The following is a 23,390-nucleotide window of genomic DNA, read 5'->3' on the forward strand; positions in this document are numbered from 1 at the left end:
GCACCGCCCGGCACCCTATACATATCTTATAAGGACCTCTTTTTGAGTAAGTTTATGTAAAAAAATCGAATCGGAATAATTTTGCTAGCGGGAGCGACGATACTGCCCAGTCTATATAACAAATGAAGTAAAACAATGGAGTAGTGTAGATATATATTTGATACTAACCTGATTTTGTGTAGGAGTTGAAATGCCTTCCAGCAAAGGGGGGTGATTCATCAGAACTTCTTTTGTAGTTTTTGCAAATTATTCCAATACAAATAGCAGCTTTAAAATATTTTCTAAATCTGTAAGAGAAAAAAATGTTCTTTTATTTTAATTAATTTCAATTTGGTCTGCCATATTAGTTTGTTATTACAGGCGTAGGTATATGGGATTAAGCCACAATTATTGGTGTAATGAAAATTACATTTTTAAATAACTAATGTTTGACATTTTCACTCCATCCACTCCAGAAATCGTACTAAAAAAAACGGAAATATTCTTAAAAAAAATCTGAAAAGATTTTATAACCTGATTTTTTAGGTTATGTACCTATTCATTTTTCAAACAAACAAAACTTGATGGGGATATTTTTGGAACTTAGCAATACTTTTTCAGAACAACATGAAAAAAAAAAACATGTTTCAAAATTTTGTTAGTGTCCTAACGGTATCAAATTATGATCATTTTTGTGTGTTATTTTGTGTTGTTTGCGTAAGGTGTATCATAGATGTGATTTTTGAAAATTAAATTTTTAAGTTTTGTCAATGGTTGTGTTGTGTGTTGCATATACAGGGTGTAACAAAAATACAGGTCATAAATTAAATCAGATATTCTGGGACCAAAAATAGTTCGAATGAACCTAACTTACCTTAGTACTAATATGCACATAAAAAAAGATACAGACCTTTGAAGTTACAAAATGAAAATCGATTTTTTCGAATATATCGAAAACTATTAGAGATTTTTTATTAAAAATGGACATGGGGCATTACTATGGCAGGAACATCTTAAAACGAAATTATAGTGAAATTTGTGCACCTCATAAATATTTTATGGGGGTTTTGTTCCCTTAAACCCCCCCAAACTTTTGTGTACGTTCCAAAGAAATTATTATTGTGGTACCATTAGTTAAATTCAATATTTTTAAAACTTTTTTGTCTCTTAGTATTTTTTAGGTAAGACAACTTTTATCGAGTTGCGGCTTCTTATTTAATATGTTTACATAAAAATTTTATGGGGGTTTTATTCCTTTAAACCCACCAAATGTTTGTGTACGTTCCAATTAAACTATTACTGCGATACCATTATTTAAACACAGTGTTTTTACAACTTTTTTGCCACTTTGTATTTTTCTGATAAGGCACCTTTTATCGAGATGTGGCTTCTTTTTTAATACAGTTCAAAATATACCTAAAAATGTAAATCATAAATAAATTTTCATATTATTACAAAGTCTCCATAATCGTACTTAACCATATACAAATATGTGGTGGATTTGACAAATATTCAAAACTCGACTTTTCGAAAAAGTACAAAGAGGCAAAAAAGTTTTTAAAACATTGTGTTTAACCAATGGTACTACAATAATAATTAAATTGGAACGTACACAAAAGTTGGGGGGGGGGGGCGGTTTAAAGAAACAAAACCCCCATAAAATTTTTATGGGATGTCTAAATTTCACTATAATCTTTTCTTAAGATACTACTGCCATAAGAATGCCACATGTCCATTTTCAATAAAATATCTCAAATAGTTTTCGATATATTGAAAAAAATCGATTTTTATTTTGTAACTTCAAAGGGCTGTAACTTTTTTTATGTGCACATTCGTACTAAGGTAAGTTAAGTTCATTCGAACTATTTTTGTTCCCAGAATATGTGATTAAATTTATGACTTGTATTTTTGTTATACCCTGTATATTGGGTATAAGATTTCCGAAGATTTGTTCTTCATTCGGGTATTATTGTTGGTATGTTCTTGTTATTGACCGTTTCTTTTAGTATTTGTAACTAAAGCCTGTTACAAGGATGAGGACGGCTTCTTTTTCGCTTTTTTCTTTTCCATGTCTGTTTCTTTCATTATTATTGATGCGTTTTCATGTTTGCATATTGGGAATTTTTCGAAGTCTCTGTTTTTGATTAATGTTTCATGCTCGTTAACCCTGACGCTTAGTGGCGGTGCAGTTTCTCTCACGTAGAAATTGTTGCATTCACAGGGAATTTTGTAGATGCAGTTTTATACAGTCTTATGTCTTGTTGGGTTTGGTTTTGACAGGTCTCAGAATGTCGGTTGTTTTGAATGTTGTTTTGATGTTGTACCTACTTTTTTCCGATCCTTTTTAATTTTTCGCATAAGCTCTTTACATATATGGTATTGTTATCATTTTTGAATCCCTTCTTGTGAATGTAAAACGAAACAAAATAACACACAACAATAGTCAGAATTTGATACCACTGGGGCTCTAACATATTCAAAAATTTTTTTCGACCACACATTACTAAGATCCAAAAATATCCGAGCCAAATTTTCTCTGTTTGAAGCAAGTATACATAACCTAAAAATATCAGGTTATTAAATCTTCCCAGAATTTTTTTTCAGAAGTATTTTCTTTTTTTTTTGGAGAACGAAAAGTCAAACATTAGTTATTTAAAAATGTAATTTTCATTACATCGATGATTGTGGCTAAATCCCATATACATAATACTTAAATTAGACATGTCAAAAGAAAGCAGTTTCTTCCATCTATATATCTATCTATCTATCTATCTATCTATCTATCTATCTATCTATCTATCTATCTATCTATCTATCTATCTATCTATCTATCTATCTATCTATCTATCTATCTATCTATCTATCTATCTATCTATCTATCTATCTATCTATCTATCTATCTATCTATCTATCTATCTATCTATCTATCTATCTATCTATCTATCTATCTATCTATCTATCTATCTATCTATCTATCTATCTATCTATCTATCTATCTATCTATCTATCTATCTATCTATCTATCTATCTATCTATCTATCTATCTATCTATCTATCTATCTATCTATCTATCTATCTATCTATCTATCTATCTATCTATCTATCTATCTATCTATCTATCTATCTATCTATCTATCTATCTATCTATCTATCTATCTATCTATCTATCTATCTATCTATCTATCTATCTATCTATCTATCTATCTATCTATCTATCTATCTATCTATCTATCTATCTATCTATCTATCTATCTATCTATCTATCTATCTATCTATCTATCTATCTATCTATCTATCTATCTATCTATCTATCTATCTATCTATCTATCTATCTATCTATCTATCTATCTATCTATCTATCTATCTATCTATCTATCTATCTATCTATCTATCTATCTATCTATCTATCTATCTATCTATCTATCTATCTATCTATCTATCTATCTATCTATCTATCTATCTATCTATCTATCTATCTATCTATCTATCTATCTATCTATCTATCTATCTATCTATCTATCTATCTATCTATCTATCTATCTATCTATCTATCTATCTATCTATCTATCTATCTATCTATCTATCTATCTATCTATCTATCTATCTATCTATCTATCTATCTATCTATCTATCTATCTATCTATCTATCTATCTATCTATCTATCTATCTATCTATCTATCTATCTATCTATCTATCTATCTATCTATCTATCTATCTATCTATCTATCTATCTATCTATCTATCTATCTATCTATCTATCTATCTATCTATCTATCTATCTATCTATCTATCTATCTATCTATCTATCTATCTATCTATCTATCTATCTATCTATCTATCTATCTATCTATCTATCTATCTATCTATCTATCTATCTATCTATCTATCTATCTATCTATCTATCTATCTATCTATCTATCTATCTATCTATCTATCTATCTATCTATCTATCTATCTATCTATCTATCTATCTATCTATCTATCTATCTATCTATCTATCTATCTATCTATCTATCTATCTATCTATCTATCTATCTATCTATCTATCTATCTATCTATCTATCTATCTATCTATCTATCTATCTATCTGTCTATCTATCTATCTATCAGCCTTGCGACATCCAATATTGGACATGTGCATCCATTTTGAGCCTGCTTGGTGTTTCAGGTCATCTACCCATCTCATCTGTGGTCTCCCTCTCTTTTGTTTGTATATCCATGGTCTCCACTAGTGATGTAGATTATACTTACTTTCGAGTATTCGTTACAAATCGTTACTTTTGTATAAAGTAATCATTTACAGTATTCGTTACTTTGATTACTATTATTACTTTTGTTACTTTTGTATTTGAGTACCGGTAATCATATCGAGAATCGTATTTCTCCGTAGGTAGGTATTTTCTATAATAGGTATTCCGATATAACAACGACCTTCACCGATCTATTTAAGGGATAAAAATAATTTGGTTACTATGATTACTTTTGTTATTTTTGTATTTGAGTACTGGTAATCATATCGAGAATCGTATTTCTCAGTAGGTAGGTATTTTGTATAGGTATTCCGATATAACAACGACCTTCACCGATCTGTTTTTACTCGCTGGGATACGGTTGGTAGAAAGTAATCAAGTGTACTGGTTATAGATACAATAGTCCTTACTCGCTCTAATACGATTGGTACGAAGTAATCAGAGTAATCAAAGTAGATACAATAGTCGTTACTCGCTCTGATACGATTGATACGAAGTAACGAAGTAATCAGAGAAATCAAAGTAATCAAAGTAACGATTTGCCTCACTGTATAATAATAGTTACTTTCGGTATTCGTAAGTAACGAGTACTTTGTAACGAATAGATACTTTTTCAACATCTCTAGTCTCCACTCTGTAATAATTTTATTTCATCTTTCGTATTTTTGTCTAATAGTATGGCCGGCGAATTTCCACTTTAGTTTAGCTGTTTGACGAGTAGCATCCTTAACTTTTGTGACATTTCTTACCCAGGAATTCCTTTTTCTATCTGACAGTCTTATGTTGATCATTTGTCTTTCCATTGCTCTTTGTGTTTTCGCAATTCTGTCCATATTCGCTTTTGTGAACGTCCATGTTTGACATCCATATGTAAGGACCGGAAGAATACATTGGTCGAAGAGTTTCGTTTTTAGATATTGAGGGTATTTTTTATTCTTCAATATGAAGCTGAGATTATTAAACAAAGCCCACGCTAACTCAGTTCGTCTCTTTATTTCCGCTGTTTGGTTGTCTCTATTCAATTTTATTATTTGTCCCAAGTATATGTATTCATTCACTTCTTCTATTTGAGTTTGTTTAACTACGATTCTTAACTCATCTTCTTGATTCTGTATCACTTTTGTTTTGCGGTAATTCATATTTAATCTAACTTTACTTGCTTATTGGTCTAGTTGTTGTATCATTATTTTTGTAGTTGTGTATATTATATATGTATTCCTTCCATAACTTTGTTAAAAAGGGAAATTTTTAAACTGTTCCACCTATGTATTTTATTATATATTTTACTGCTAGATTAAATACCACTATTAGACAAACATTCATACTATTCATATCCCTTCATATTTGTCAGGAATCATGCAATTTCAAAAGAATTTTAATAAAACTTCTTACCTTGCATTCATCCAGTAATAAATCAGCGGATTCACCATCGCATTGGACATGGCGAACCAATAAAATGCCAAGTAGACGTGTTGGGTGTACTTATTAAATAGAATTTTCGTATCAAAATACACGTAAATGAAATAAATGTGATATGGTAACCAGCAGATGCCAAAAATCATTACCACCGAAATGAACATTTTGACTACCTACAAATAAACAAATAAATTAGTAATTCAAAATTTTATTTTAATAAACTGAAAACTAATATAAAAAATAAAACTTTTATTGAGACCAAGTTTATGGTACCTGTTGGATATTGTAAATATATTTTTAGTAGACCACTCTGTAAAACCTAACAACTGTTATCAGAGTAACACATTTCTTATTATTGTAGAAAGTAGCCAAATGAGTATTAAATGAGCCTTCTTTGTAGAAAGATGTGTTTTATTTTAGTAATTTATACATAGTTTGTAATATTCACCCTCAAATTAGGGCTAAAATATATTACAAAGTGGCGACGAGTTTTATGGACATTTGTTCTAGTATTACGAACGAGACTAGTGACTTTTTGTCGTAGTTAACGCATTTTTATATTAAAAATGCCGGACGTGCCAAAAACGCCATCATATGTTCCATTTACCGGTACCATTCAAGAGTTCGTGCCCGGTAACTCAGATTGGACAGTGTATAAGAAACGATTAAGTAATTACCTTGCTGCAAATGATATTAGTGACGAAAATCGGAAACGCGCTATTCTTTTAAGTTTATTAAATGAAGAAGCGTATAAATTGTTGTTCAATATGTGTATTCCAGCCGAGCCAGAGATAAAAACGTTCAAAGAGTTGGTTGATTTGATGGGTGAACATTTTAAACCGATTAAATCAGTGTTTAGTAACAGGGAAAATTTTTTTATAGCACGCAAAATGGCCAACGAAAGTGCCAAAGAATGGGCAGCACGTCTACGTAGTTTGGTAGTGTCGGGTGAGTTTGGTGGCGCCCGTGAAATCGAACAGGCGTTAGTGAATCAATTTATCATAGGCTATGATAATGGCACAGTAAAAGATCGTCTCTACGAGGAGAAATCCACGGTAAAGTTTTCCGAGGTGGTGGAAATAGCTTCAGCAAAATCTGTAAGTTTTTCAAATTTACAAGTTGTAAAAAAGGAACCAGAAATCCATTTCGCCGGCGGAAGCTCTTCCAAATTTAAACAGTCAGCGCATGTTCGCGCATCTACGTCTCGGAAAAGTAACATATATTGTTAAAATTACTGAACTAAATGATGTTAACTGGAAACGTCATTTGAACCAAATTAAAAAATTTCATATAGTGGAATCTTCACTACTGAGTGGTTCAAATGAAGTTTCTCCTATTGTAGATACTGATGTAAATATTGTAAATAAAGAGAATTTAAGTAAAGAAAGTACTGAACGGCCTAAAAGAGTGGTCAAACCCATAGATCGTTTAACGTATGAGTAATTTCTTTGTTATTATTTTGTAAATACTTATATTTGTTTTACTAGTAAAAAATAATTTTTTTTAAGGGGGAGATGTTGGATATTGTAAATATAGTTTTAGTAAACCACTCTGTAAAACCTAACAACTGTTATCAGAGTAACACATTTCTTTCAAAGTACATTCGCCAAATGAGTATTAAATGAGCCTTATTTGTAGAAAGATGTGTTTTATTTTAGTAATTTATAGTTTGTAATATTCACCCTCAAACCGCCTACCGCCTACGTGGTTTCTATTAGTTACAAACCAACCGAATGCTAAAATAAAAGAAGGCCCGGGGAGGTATATAATTTGCAACTTCCTGCCTATTCGGCGTGGCAAAATTCCAACAAAAAATTAAATGGTTCCGATACTCAGGAGTAAAACTAATAGAAAATATTAATTTCGCAGTAAAACAAAACCAAGAGACGTCTTATATTTCAGTTCGTTCAGAGAGCGTCATAAATACCCTTACCGGTTTCAACCTCCTTAGCTTTGTTCAGTAAGTGTATATAATTTGACTATCTCTGGACGAAGTGAAACAAATCCCAACTGCTAGTATTAACTTACAACAAAATAAAATGATATGGATGCCGTGGCGACATCTGAATAAGTTAGGTTATATTTCATTTGTATATTATATATAAATAGATAAAATAATATATAAATATAACATAATATGTAACAATCTTTACAAAATAATTATACGCAAAACTTTTATCAAAAATTGTCTATTATTGAAGTTAAGTATACTTCTTTTGGCACCATTGGAAAAAATGTTGAGAGTGAATTTTGAAGTGTGAATTTTAAGTTGCACGCGCACACCGACAGAAAAATTATTGTGTCATCACTAAAGCTCGGATTATAGGCAAAATGCCTTTTTTTGCCTATTATAATTGTTTTTTGCACTTTTTGCCTTTTTTCGTAAATTCCGCCTATTTGTGCCTTTTTTAAAATTTCATGGTACTACCCATGATATTATTCTATTACTAAACCATTCTATAATAAAATTTTGGGTCAATAATAAAATATCAATGGTTTGTTTATATAACAGATTTCTAGGAAAATGTACCTGATCGAGACTTGAGGGTTAACTATTTGGAAATCCCTAAGCTTTATTAGTTTATTATCAGTTGTACAGTCGGTTACTGTATCAGAGTTTAGTCACAAATTGCTATATCCTAGTTTAGTTTTGTTGCGTATACCGAAAAGCAAAGAACACGTTTTAAAACGTTTTAGACATTTGTGTGAAAAGAAGACATCTAAATTAAGGCTATGGATGGCACCTTATTCGGAACTTTCTCTAGAAGGAGATGGAGCATTTTGTAAACCATGCGGCAAATCGGTAAGTTTTATTTTTTCTCTTTTTTTCTCGTCCCACAACATAACTAAATTCTAAAGCGGTTTTAGAATTCTAATTATTTTTTTTTAATTCTCAGATTTCAAGTAGAAAAAAGTACTTTATTGACCAGCATTGTGGAACCCCACTTCATAAACGTAATTTGGAAAAATTAAATTCCTCTAAGTTAGCCCAAATATCTATGCGGGATAGTTTAAGCAGTTCAAAAAAAAGGAGGAAGACGCATTTAAATTTGATTTATGCCAGATGATGATTGCATCCAACATTCCTCTATATAAAGTTAATAACCCTAGTTTTAAATGCTTTTTCGAAAAATATCTTAATAAATCCTTACCGGACGAGAGTACATTGAGAAAACATACTGTGGAAAAATGTTATGTGGAATGTATTTCAAAAATTAAGCGGGAGTTAGAGGGCGATTTTTTGTATATTATCGTGGATGAAACTACAGATGTATGCGGCAGGTATATAGCTAATTTAATGATTTGAATTTTGAACGAAAACTTTGCGAGAAAACCTTATTTAGTTGCCGTTAAAGAATTGGAAAAACAAAACAATTTAACAATAAGTCGATTTATACAAGATAGTTTAACAAACCTCTTTTTACCCAACCTTATACCAGTGAATAAAATAGTATTAATGCTTTCAGATGCTGCGGCATATATGTTAAAAGCTGCTGTTAATTTAAAGATTTTTTATCCTAATTTAATTCAGTGCACTTGTGTAGCCCACGGGGTAAATAGAATTGCTGAAGAAATAAGAAATCTGTTTCCATTGGTAAATAATTTTGTAAATTTTATGAAAAAAGTTTTTGTAAAGGCTCCGTTGAGGGTGCAAATATATAAAGAAAGACTTCCCGGTGTACCTTTGCCACCTAAACCAGTAATTACAAGGTCGGGAACCTGGCTCGAAGCATTTTTTTTACTTTGAACACTGCAATGAAGTATAATTGGTTATGTCAGAATTTGATGATATTTCCGAAGCCATTCGAGAAGCAAAAAAAAATATTAAAAAATCCCAAATTGAAACAGGAATTCGCTTATATCAATAAAAATTTTAAATTACTAGTTACCACAATTACCTTATTAGAAAAACAAGAGATAAATTTATGTGAGTCAGTAAAATTAATAGATAATTTAAAGACGAAAATTAAATCAACACCTGGAAGTAACGGTCAATTAATTAAAAAAAAAAATGAAATATGTTTTCGACAAGAATGAAGGTTTTTCGTTTTTATCTAATGTTGCTAAAGTTTTGAATGGGATATTTTCCGAGGAATTACAAATTATGCCAGATTTATTATCCGCTCTGAAATATGCTCCAATTACATCTGTCGATGTCGAACGTTCGTTTTCAATGTACAAATTAATTTTAAGTGATCGAAGACATAGTTTTAAGACCGAAAATATTGAAAAACATTTAGTTGTTTCTATTAATGATAAAATTTTAAGTGGTTACAATGCAGCTATCTGGTTTGATTTTTGGATACATTTTTTGCACGACATATTCTAACACCAGTTTAAACTACAAAGGGGACAACGGATCTCCCTGTCTCAGTCCACAATTTACGCAGAAAGCATTTGATATTTCCTCTCTTATAACTAGTCTGTGTTTTATTTAATTTTTAGACATTTTGAAAAATGTTCAGTTCATTTTAATCACAAATTTTGAAAATTTTATGTCTCAACCCAAATTCAATAGCATACAAGTATATTTTTGTCCTTTTCTCTTAGTATTTTGTGTGGGTGTGTATATTTATTCTTTGTCTACTAACTTAAAAATCAAAATTTAATCTTGTAATTCACCTACTGCCACGTTTTTCACGCATTGTAAAAAGTAAACCGAAAAACATATCCAAAGCAAATAGAGATTTCGGTTGATATATTTGAAATCACGTATTTGAAATGACATTACGTAAATTAGATACATAGTCAAACGTAACATTCAACACCGCATACGCACTTTGTTCTAAATACGGGAGCTTTTATATCTGATCAAGACTGGATAAAGGGGTGGGCCAGACGGATGACAGCCAGGGGTGCCAAATTTTGAGGGACGCCGATATAAAAACAATTTCATTTTCATTCATTATTATTTTATATTTTATAAATTAAAAGTGATCATTTCTCACGGGACATTGATTGAATAAATGTTATTAGACCTATATACAAAATCGAAAGAGATAGGATTAAAAATAAAACTAGCAAAAACTAAATATATAACCAACGAATCTCAAAATATAAATGAGGATAACATTCTTGACAATAACAATAATATGGAAAAGGTTGAAATAATTAAAAACTTATGTCGGCAAATGCTTCGTTTCAAATTTTTCTTACAATTTTCTTAATAACTGACCATTTATTTATTGTTCTAAAACCGGATGAGATATGCAAATGAAATTTGGTGGGCTTTAAGAGGTAGTTATTGTCCATTCTTTGACATACAATTAAAAATTTTGTGTTCACCATTGGCGCACATAAGGATCATATTAAATCTATATATATATAAAAGAAAGTCGAGGATATGTTAGTTACACCATTTATAACTCGAGAACGACTGAACAGATTTTTATGAAATTTTACATGTATATTCTAGCGGATTGGGATTAGGATAATATGGAGTTTCATATCCGTACGTCATAAGAAGGTTTGCCCCCCTGATATATTTTTTTAATTTTTGGAAAAACCGTTTTTTACTATCTTTATGAGATGTGGAAGCAAAAGATACATACAATCCTAAATTTTCAATTTTCTATCTCAGACCGTTATTTTTTAATAGCCATTTAAATATTTAACATCTATATAAAAATTCGTCGGTCGCAGTGTTTGTTACCATACTCCTCCGAAACGACTTGACCGATTTTTATGAAATTTTGCAGGTATATTGGACTGTACTGGGAGTAGGTTGCTGTCTATATTTCATACCCGTACGTCATTAGGGAGTTGCCTATGACGCCATAACTCTCACAATAATGACGTGAAAAATATGAAATTAAGTAGGTAGACTCCTTGCTCAATTCCGAGCAGAACCGTACTAAAATTTTTTCTCTAACACAATCGGTGTCCGAAATACAATATGCCAAGCCGTAGCAATATTCTGAGGACAGAAGAAGAACGAGCGACAAATTTCATAGAAGAGAAGTGGAACAATTTAACTTTGGGACTCAAATTGGGCAAAATATGAATTTTTTAATTTTACAAAAGTTTCAAAAAATATCTCTAAACGGAACCGTAAGCAGGAGAAAAATTCTGAGCACACGAAAAGAACAAGCAGCAAATTATAAAATTTTATTTAAGTTTAATTCACTTTGTTTAATTTTATTTAATTTAAGTATTTTATTTATTTTCGTTTATTTCATTTTATTTCATTTTAATAAATTTGATTTATTTTTATTAGACCATATTTTCTTTTATTTAATTTTATTATTTTTTAATTTATTTATTATTTTTGTTTAATTTTTTTAGCTTTATTTAATTGTATTTAAGTTAATATGATTTTATTTATTTCTATTTAATTTTATTCAGTTTTATTTATTTTTATTTACGTTTATTCAATTTCATTTAATTTTAATTTACTTCTTTTACTTTTTTTTTAATTTTAATTGAATTTAATTTTATTTAATCAACATCTATAGACTTGAAATCTCCCCGAACCCAATCATAAATAGAGGGTTGTTTTGAATGTAGATATAATAAAGCTGTTATATTCATTATAAGATAAACAAATTTAAGATTGTAACTGTTGCACTACAAACTTTAATTTGTTATTTCTAACTAAACTTTATTATTTCAAACATCATGTGTAATTAATTAAAAATAATAATAAAACCTCATTCACATCGAGCATTTTTGTTTATTAATTACGAATTCCTTTCTAAGTTTATTGCATACTATTAAACTATTAAACCTTTTTAAGTTTATTGTATACAAAAGTTTGTTTTTATCTATTGAGGCAGTACGAAGTCTGCTGGGTCAGCTAGTTAAATATTAAATTTTTAATTGAATATCAAAATAAATAATTACCTCTTAAAACCCACCAAATTGCATTTGCATATCTCAATCGGTTTTTGAGCAATAAATAAATCGTCAGTTTTTAAGAAAAAATACAACAACCCGTATCTCGGAAACGAAGTATTTGCGGATATCTGTTTATAAAGCAAACTGTCATATTTTTCATCCAGAATTATCCTTTAAAGTTTGCCATACTTATTTAAAAACACCCTGTGTTGACGAATAACAAGGCTAGTTGTTGAAGTACCTAACATTTTTTATTATCAAACATAAGCGAATGAATGAAAAAACAGAATGTTAATGAGGCTATAGTTGGGTTTTAACTTCAGTATTTTATAAATGCTAGAATATTCCACAGCGTCATGCGAACTTCGAGAAAAATCACAGTTTGATTGGTACTCCCGGTAGACAATGACAATTTACCTGTCTAGCAACAATATTATTACAACGATATTGTTAAAGAATAAAGCTATAGCATATTCGGGACATCAAAAATGACAAATTTTTAGGTCTTGCGTTAATTTATTGGAGAAGTGTATGAACCCATTAGTGCCTAGCGTTACAATTATGTAACGGCAAAGTGGTGCCATCTAAATAGATACTCTGTCGCATACGTCGCAAAATTTTCAGTTGAAAGCAAGTCAGTTCTTGTCAGAAGGTTATAGTGTTTACATTTTTTGAAGTCTTCTATTTCATTAGAACTTTGTTTTGAATCTGTGCATCGATAAACTTTAACAACACAAATAAAGCTTCAAATAATGGACTTCGTCGATAAAAAGTAAGTATATAAATCTCATTTTGTATAATGAAGTTAATATTAGAAAACAAATAGTAAAAGTATAAATACATATTTTTTGTGTAAAAAAGCTTTGATATTTTTTCAAATAAAAAAGTTGCTAAGTTAGGAAGTTGACTGTTACATATTTGTAACGCTAGGATGTAATGTAAGCATATTCTACAGTTATTTTGTACCGATGTATTATGTGTTTTGTTTTCATTGTATGGTATTTTTAGTAACATTTTTCGAAATATTAGTATACAGAGTGTTTATAGAACTTAAGGAAATTTAGAAATGCAGTATTTACCTACTAAGTTGTTTTTTTATTTCAGAGGCCTTGCTGCAGTTCTTCAAAGAGGCCTGACTGTTCAAGAAGCTATCGATACAGCCTTTGGAGAATACGAAAGTATAGATGACTCTATAGAGGAAGTAATATACTTTGATAATTTATTTACATTCAGTTTATTGTCTTATTTACGTTTTAAAGGATACGGAGGCACGGGGATTATAAGAGAAAATCGTTTACCTAGGAGCTGTCCTTTTTTGTCTAAAAATGATCTTCAGAAACAGGAAGCGGGATACTATGAAAAAGCTATTAGTAAGACAGATGCTGTGCTAGTAGCCAAGTGGGTCAATAATTCCGTAGTTTGCATTGCTTCCAATAGATATAGTATCAATCCATTAACAAATGTTTAGACGTTATTAGTAAAAGGAAAAAAAACACATACAAGTTAGCAGACCAGCAGTACTTGCAGAATATAGCAAAAAAATGGGTGGTACTGATCAGAACGTTGGACAGTACAGGATTCAAATTAGAAACAGGAAATGGTACTGGGCATTGTTTACATGGCTTCTTGATGTTTCAGTCAATAACGCGTGGTGTTTGTATCGAAAATCAAACAACTCTCAGATGTCCCAAATAGACTTTCGAAAGGCTATCCTGCCAGTTTATTTGAAGAAATATTCGTCACTGCCCAAAGGCATGGGCAGAATTCCATCTCCATCTTCTAATGCGCAAAGAGCAGTCGATGGAATTAGATATAATAGGATGGAACACCTAGTGGATAAAATTCCAAACGACAAAAGAAGGCGCTGTGCTGGAATATCTTGCAAAAGTTCAACACGCACGATGTGTTGGAAATGTAACGTAGGTCTTTGTATTGATTGTTTCGTTAACTATCACACAAATCAAAATGTTTAAATTCCTTTTTCTTTATTTTCCGTATTTAAATAAATAAAACTGTTTGCAGTTATATTTTGTATTTTTTGCACCCATTAGCTCCTAGCGTTACATATGTACAGGGTGCGCCAAACCTCTGGTTTTCTTTGATTACGGCTAAACTATGAGATATACAAAAAAATGTTTATAACAAAACTAATGTGTATCAAAGAGGTCTATATTCTAAAATTATTTTTGACTATACAGGGTGAGTCAGAACGACGGTATGAACTAAAGTTTTATTTTTTAAATCGAACACCCTGTATATTAGATCATTTTTGAATATATTATTTAAAAATATGAAAAATTTGTAAAAGGTCTTATAGGCCTAAAGTTAGTAATTTTTGAAATATTTACATTTTTATTGAAAAAAATGGTAATATTTATAGGGTTGGGGATTATGTTTCCAAAGAAATAAAAATTTAAGTGATAGGTCAAAATTTTTAAAATATAGTGTTATTTTTAAATAATTTAATATTTTTTACTTTTAGCTATAAAATATACAGTGTGATCACTATTTGCAAATACAAAATTTTCTCATTTTTTTTTAATGGTGTATTATGCCCTGTATATTAGTTTTGCAATTTGTAGTAAATATTACAACCTTTCTTTTGGTATAAGGTTGTATGTACCTAGCATGTTTCGTTTTGTAGATATTTAAAAAAAAACTATAGATTTTACGTTATTGCGGATTTTTTATTTAAAAATTTTTTTGCAAAAAAATAATTATAATCTGGTTTTATAAACATACACTAAAATATAAAATATGAAAATAAAAACGTAATTAAAGATTAAAATAAATCGTATGCTAGTACAATTCAATTGAATTTAATAACTTTAAATTATTTTACAAAAAATATTTTACCATTTTAATGAATGCATACTACAGCAACTCTCCTGTACCAAATTAATTGTTAGTTAAATTGTATTTAGTTAAACTTTTAATTTACCTTTTAAATTTACTTACATACATCATACATCTTGAGAATATAAAAATTATTATAAAGTATGCTTTAAAACAGCTGAATGTTAAATGTATCAGCCAAATTATTTATTAATATAAATAGTATTTACTGGTGTCACAAAAGCTGGTAATACTTTTGTAGTTGACATTTTTGTAACAATTTTTTATATTTTAAATTTTAATTTTTTAACCGAAAAATTTTTGGATATGACATTTGTTTTGGGCGAAACCATTAGAAATTATTACCAGCTTTTGTGACACGAGTAGGTACATAAATACTATTTACTTCTTAATATACTTCCATAACGTTCATTTGTTTCAAAGCATACTTTATACGTTCTCAAGATGTAGGTAAATTAAAAAGTTATTAACTGATCTTACTCGTAAATACAATATAACTAACAATTAATTTGGTACAGGAAAGTTGCTGCGGTAGAAGAATTACTACGGTTGATTTAAAATTTGGTTGTTTATTTAATTTAGTAACTAATTTATGCATTCATTAATATGGTAAAATATTTTTTGTAAAATAATTTAAAGTTATTAAATTCAATTGAATTGTACTAGCATACGATTTATTTTAATCTTTAATTACGTTTTCATTTTCATATTTTATATTTTAGTGTATGTTTCTAAAACCAGATTATAATTATTTTTTTTGCAAAAAAATTTTTAAATAAAAAAATCGGCAAAAACGTAAAATCTAGAGTTTTTTTTAAATATCTACAAAACGAAACATGCTAGGTAGTAAGGTCTTATAGTCCTAAAGTTAATAATTTTCGAAATATTTACATTTTTATTGAGAAAAATGGTAATATTTATAGGGTTCTGGATTATGTTTCCAAGGAAATAAAAATTTAGGTGATAGGTCAAAGTTTTTAAAATATAGTGTTATTTTTAAATAATTTAATATTTTTTACTTTTAGCCATAAAATATACAGTGTGATCACTATTTGCAAATACAAAATTTTCTCATTTTTTTAAATGGGACACCCTGTATATTAGTTTTGCGTTTTGTAGTAAATATTACAACATTTGGTATAAATACCAAGAGAAATGTTGTAATATTTACTACAAAACGCAAAACTAATATACAGGGTGTCCCATTTAAAAAAATGAGAAAATTTTGTATTTGCAAATAGTGATCACACTGTATATTTTATGGCTAAAAGTAAAAAATATTAAATTATTTAAAAATAACACTATATTTTAAAAACTTTGACCTATCACCTAAATTTTTATTTCCTTGGAAACATAATCCAGAACCCTATAAATATTACCATTTTTCTCAATAAAAATGTAAATATTTCGAAAATTATTAACTTTAGGACTATAAGACCTTACAAATTTTTCATATTTTTAAATAATATATTCAAAAATGATTTAATATATAGGGTGTTCCATTTAAAAAAATACAACTTTGGTTCATACCGTCGTTCTGACTCACCCTGTATAATTGAAAATAATTTTACATTATAGACCTCTTTGATACACATGAGTTTTGTTATAAACATTTTTTTGTATATCTCATAGTTTAGCCGTAATCAAAGAAAACCAGAGGTTTGGCGCACCCTGTATATGTAACGTCATAATATATTGAGTGATCTATAAATCCGAATGCATAACTTCATTCATTTTTATGTTTAATAATCAAACTGCTCCCAAAAAAATATTAGCATCACATTAAAAACTGGAAAAAAATAATCTGGGCACTAATGGGTTAAAAAATATCTAAAGTTAAATACCTACTATATTAGAATAGTCTTTATAGCATAAAAAGCCAACCACTGAACAGCAAGTATTTCGTCCCTGTAATAGTGGCAATTTAGCAAATAACGATTTTTGTCTAAAAGGAACAAATGAGAAGTTCTCAGTAATTGCCAATGTCGCCTTCGATGTAATAGGATCTGACCATTTTCTCCTTTATACAACCAGGACACTAATTGAATCGAGAAAAGCTCCGAAATAGGGGCGTTAATTGAGCAATTAATTTAAATTCTCAATGCAGTTAATTAATTGTGAGTTTGAAGTATGCAAATAATTTGTGCCTCTGTTACACAACGTAAATTATTCTGTCAGTCGCATTTGCCATTTGCTCGTCTGTGAATACGATCCTTTTTACGTAACAATTAAGGTTTTGTGTGAGAGTATTTTACTAACTACGTAAAAGTAATAGTGTAGGAAACAAAGGTTGAACCTTGCAAAATGGACACAAGTCCGGCTTTATTTTTTTTCTGGTATATCAAGGGGTGCTTATTATAAGACTAACTTTTTCTGAAAAAATTTCGCCCCGGAACCTCCCTTTTCACCCCTTTAAAGGGGGTAATTTGTGGTTTTTGCGGAACGTAGCCCTTCCTGTAACTTTTACAAAAAATTTCTTTTATAGAAATATGAAGAGGACTATATTTTCTACGATTTATTTCCACACCATCTCTCTATCATCCACCGTTTAGCGGGGGTGGCGCCCTAAAATTGACAAGTTTTTAAAAAAGATGTTTTTAAAAAATATATATTTTTCCCTAACTGTAACGGAAATTAAGAAGAAATCCTGCGGCAATTATTCACAAACAATTAACTGATTTTTTGGTATAGGTTTCACTTAAGGATAATTTCCCTTTTTTTAATTACAGGGTGTTACATTTTAAAAAACCTCTTTTTATACCATCTGACCCGTTTATGCTAGAGTAAAAAGACTTTCAGCGATTACCCATGTACTGGTGCTATTTACAAATTTGTATAATGCACCCCCATTTTTTCCCCGGAACCACCCCAAAAAAGAGAAGAATTAATAAATAAATTGATTTTCTTGGAATCCTTCACACACAATGCCCTTTATTAATATGCTTCATATATAATTTTGTGCAAGTTATTATTACCCATGGATGGACACTAAAAGCGATTTCCTAGTACAACCCCTGTAGCCAAAAACAATAAATAAAATGGGGGGTTGAAATTTTTTTTTGTTTTTTGCTTTTTGATCCATGTGGGCATATGCTTCATCAATAGTGCTTTTCAAAAATATATATGGTTATTGCAACATCCCTGCGCAAACCACCCCTATCCTTGAAAATATACTGCAGAAACTACCCCTATACCTTATCCAGCATGTTTTTACGATTTTCTCATTACCTATTCATTTTTTTTAAACAAAACTTACACAAGGTTAAAGACCACTATTTACTCTAAAAATTAGATCCTATTCATTTTTTTCGTTTAAGCAACCGTTACGGCACAGTGGCGCCGTAAACCTCATATATGCTTTGACGGGCTCCAGTTTTTGTTTTCTTTTTTCGTCATCTGTTCGTTTTATTGATAAAGTACTTATGCAAAATAAAACAACACAGTGTAACCTACAAATTATGACTTATGCATATTTTACATTCTTTGCTCCCCAAAGCCACAGTGGTGGCCCAAAATAAATTTTTGCATATTTTCGCCACCTACATGCATTTTATTGCATTAATGCTACCTTAACAGCACAATATTTACCCTTAGGTGGTCGCTACGCAGTGGCGGATCCAGGGAGAGGTGATGGGGGTGATCACCTCCCCCCCTCTCAAACCAAGTGATATTATATTCAAAGATTATAAAAATATTCATTTATTTTTATAGAAATTTAACCAATTGGCACCCCCTCTTAACGATTCTGGATCCGCCACTGTCGCTAAAGCATAAAAAGTCATTCTTATAAAAATAATGTTAATATAATATAAGTATTTCTATAAAAATAAATGAATATTTTTATAATCTTCAAATATAATATCACTTGGTTTGAGAGGGGTGGGGGTGCCATCACCCCCATCACCCCTCCCTGGATCCGCCACTGCTTAGCGACCACTTAGGAGTGAATATTGTGCTATTAAGGTAGCATTAACGCAATAAAATGCGTGTAGGTGGCAAAATATGAAAAAATTTATTTTGGGCCACCACTGTAGCTTTGGGGAGCAAAGAATGTAAAATGTGCATAGATCATGATTTGTAGGTTACACTGTGTTGTTTTATTTTACATAAGTTCTTTATCAATAAAACAAACAGATGACGAAAAAATAAACAAAAACTGGAGCCCGTCAAAGCATATATGAGGTTTACGGCGCCACTGCGCACTGTGCCGTAACGGTTGCTTAAACGAAAAAAATGAATAGGACCTAATTTTTAGAGTAAATAGTGGTCTTCAACCTTGTATAAGTTTTGTTTAAAAAAAATGAATAGGTAATGAGAAAATCGTAAAAACATGCTGGATAAGGTATAGGGGTAGTTTCTGTAGTATATTTTCAAGGATAGGGGTGGTTTGCGCAGGGATGTTGCAATAACCATATATATTTTTGAAAAGCACTATTGATGAAGCATATGCCCACATGGATCAAAAAGCAAAAAACAAAAAAAAATTTCAACCCCCCATTTTATTTATTGTTTTTGGCTACAGGGGTTGTACTAGGAAATCGCTTTTAGTGTCCATGCATGGGTAATAATAACTTGCACAAAATGATATATGAAGCATAATAATGAAGGGCATTGTGTGTGAATGATTCCAAGAAAATCACTTTATTTATTAATTCTTCTTTTTTTCTGGGTGGTTCCGGGGAAAAATGGGGGTGCATTATACAAATTTGTAAATAACACCAGTACATGGGTAATCGCTGAAAGTCTTTTTACTCTAGCATAAACGGTTCAGATGGTATAAAAAGGAGTTTTTTAAAATGTAACACCCTGTAATTAAAAAAAGGGCAATTACCCTTAAGTGAAACCTATACCAAAAAATCAATCATCTATTTGTGAATAATTTCCGCAGCATTTCTTTTTAATTTCCGTTACAGTTAGGGAAAAATATATTTTTTTTAAAAACATCTTTTTTAAAAACTTGTCAACTTTGGGGCGCCACCCTTGCTAAACGTTGGATGATATAGAGATGCTGTCGGAAATAAATCGTAGAAAATATAGTCCTCTTCAAATTTCTATAAAAGAAATTTTTTGTAAAAGGTACAGGAAGGGCTACGTTCTGCAAAAACCATAAATTACCCCCTTTAAAGGGGTGAAAAGGGGGGTTCCGGGGCGAAATTTTTTCAGAAAAAGTTAGTCTTATAATAAGCACCCCTTGATATGCCAGAAAAAAAATAAAACCGGACTTGTGTCCATTTTGCAAGGTTCAACCTCTGTTTCCTACACTATAATACCTATCTAGCTTTTGAGGGAGTTTATTTAAGAGGGCTTTAATGAGCCTCACGTTGTGTTATTAGTCTGGTAAATACGGGAAGGCCTGGCTGAAATCCACCTCAGACAGAAACCACCCTAATACAGAAAAATCATTAGGGGGGGGGGGGTTAATTGTAAAAGGGTTTTGTAAAAGTGCACTTTTTTAAAATTTTACTCTAAGTACATATTCGCATACTTAAATGATATTTGAACTTGGTGGTAAAGCGATTTAAGCATATTTCGCCCTACAGTCGCAATTGCAGTTTGCTTTGGTACTAAACAGATTTAACCTTGCGCTTGAACGGTTTTACCACAAAACTATTTTTAGTGTTCTGTAAAAACAAATAGTAATAAACAGATTTAAGTGCGCTTGAACCATTTTACCACAATCCATTAAGTATGGCAGTAAAATTGATACCAAAATGAATTATTTTGACAGATTGTACAAATAATATTAAGGTTGCTTTTTAATCTTCTTTTAATCATACTTTAATATTTATTATCTTATTCCCGACGAAGACAAATCAAAAGACACAAAAATTATAATAAATATGTTTACTAAAAACACCTATATATTTTTTGACACTTTATTTGCACTGATACATACGTAACTTGAAAGATTTAGCAACTAAATTCATACTGTCTGTGTTAGCGTGGTTCATACTGTCGTTTTCATCAAAATTAACTCTTAAAATTATTCCCCATCACGCCTAAAGAAGTATAATTCAAAAATAGTTTCCATATTTCACATCTGCAAGTGTGTCGCGATGGCAAGCTTATTAGACCAATAAAATAAAATAAAATCAAAATGTAATTCCGTACAGGTTGGAATAAATTTTTTATCAAACTTTAGGTCAAGGCAAAAGATATTTTCAAGAAAGTATATGATTCATATGAGGGGATCATTGTTTAAATAATTAAAAATGGGTAATTTTTGCACAAAATTTACTTTTTTAACTGCTGCAGTAATTTATGTTTTAGTTAAGATTTTCACTATTTTTTTCTGTGAAGCTGAAGAAACTGTCTTTTATATAAGACTTACTAAATTACATTTGACCCTCAATTTATTTAAATAATCTTAAATCCAAATTGAAAAACAAATTTCCAAAAAAATATTATTTGCATTATAAATAAGCACTATAAAATATTTTGTTTACAGAATAAGTTGCGCTGTAATACCAGTATAAATTATAAAAAAATTGGTTGATAAATATAATAACAGTTTATGAGATATTTGATTTGTTTATTAAAAATTACCATGTTTTCAATTGCAAAAACGCGGTTGTTGCCGATAGACTATATAAGTTTTTAAGGACTCATTTTTTTGCTTTTATATATGTTTTCGATAAATCCATTGACAAATCAAAATTTCCTATAAACTCCCCTCTAAAATGGCGTTTAAAAATTGTTGTAATTTGTTTAAAATTATTTTTTTAATAACATCGCCGGGATTAAAAATTTTGAAACGATTTTTAGATATTCGTGTTCCTGGTAATTTTTGACACATTTACAAAAGAAAAATATTTTTCTAGAACCATTTTTTGCCGAGATAGCTTTTCCAAGTTTAAAAATTCATAATTTGTTTATATGTCAATATTAACATTTAAAAGTGCGTAAGTACATCTATCAACCCTACTACTCAACAATGCCATTTATACATAGAGTAAAAATTGTAGAATATTTTAAAAAGTAATGATTTTCGTAGCGACCTTAAATGAAAAGTTTTTGCATGAAGAGTGTTGCAGTAGTAATTTGCAATATCTTCGTTAATAGTGGGCCAATTTCAATATTTTTTTTTTAGTTTAGAGTAGCATATAAAAATAAAAACATCTAAATGACCATTTTTACAATAAATTTCATTAATTTGTTATAAACAATTTTTTTCAATTGTTTTTCTCTAGATATGATATTTAATTAAAAACTGGCACAAAAGATAACCCCATAATAGTATTGAAATAAAGTTTTTTTATAAAACAGTTAACAAAATGATACTGAATTAGTATTAAACATTTGTTAAAGAAACATAAAAAGTTTTTTCTTTGCACAATAATAAAATATAAGTATGTGAATTTAACATTTAATTTTAAAAGCTTTATACCACGTAGTCACTAAGATTTGTTATACACTATATGTACATACTTATTTGTTAATTTTTATTCCCTTATATACATATAGTAAAACCTGTTAACCGAAACGGCTGACAGTTTCAATCATTTCGTCAAAAAAAGTAAAATTTTATCGAAAAACGGAAAAAACTCGATGTTAATTTGTCAACATCGTCAACATTGCTTTCATATAACTAAAGAACGCAGTTTAATATACTCGTAAAACAAATTACGAAATCACCTATATAATAGTATCTATTCTTTAATAACAACTTTGACCAAGAATACAATTAATTTGATACAAGAAGAACAGAAAATAATATTTAATATTTTTAACCCAGATTCTTGTTATCCGAAACGGCTTCTATAGAATAGAATAGAAATATGCTTTATTGTCACTGAAAATTATACAATTTTATGGACAAAGCTTAACATAGATTCACGAAAAAGATATACATAACAATAACAATAACAAATACAATTTTATAAAATTAGATAAATCGTCAATAAAAAAAAATATATAAACAAGTTAAAAAAAAGTGAAGTAAAAAAACAAAAACCAATATATTGCAAAATTACTATAAATTGCAAAATTGAACCTACAACATAATATAATAAAACACAAACAAAGGAACTAATAAGTTTAAGCTGCTGTAT

General features: G+C 29.7%; 1 protein-coding gene across 1 annotated transcript in view; it reads right to left on the reverse strand.

Annotated features, from left to right (window-relative positions):
* LOC126879895 (tachykinin-like peptides receptor 86C) overlaps window positions 1–23,390 on the reverse strand; it is an 883,727-nt gene that overhangs the window by 30,068 nt on the left and 830,269 nt on the right. The window contains exons 9-10 of the mRNA XM_050643239.1: window positions 5,623–5,819; window positions 169–287 (exon numbers count right to left, since the gene is read on the reverse strand). Of these exons, the coding sequence (XP_050499196.1) occupies window positions 169–287; window positions 5,623–5,819 (316 nt within the window). The remainder of the gene's footprint in view (window positions 1–168; window positions 288–5,622; window positions 5,820–23,390) is intronic.

Source organism: Diabrotica virgifera, chromosome 2 (genome assembly GCF_917563875.1).
Source record: "Diabrotica virgifera virgifera chromosome 2, PGI_DIABVI_V3a".
NCBI classification, from domain to species: domain Eukaryota; kingdom Metazoa; phylum Arthropoda; class Insecta; order Coleoptera; family Chrysomelidae; genus Diabrotica; species Diabrotica virgifera.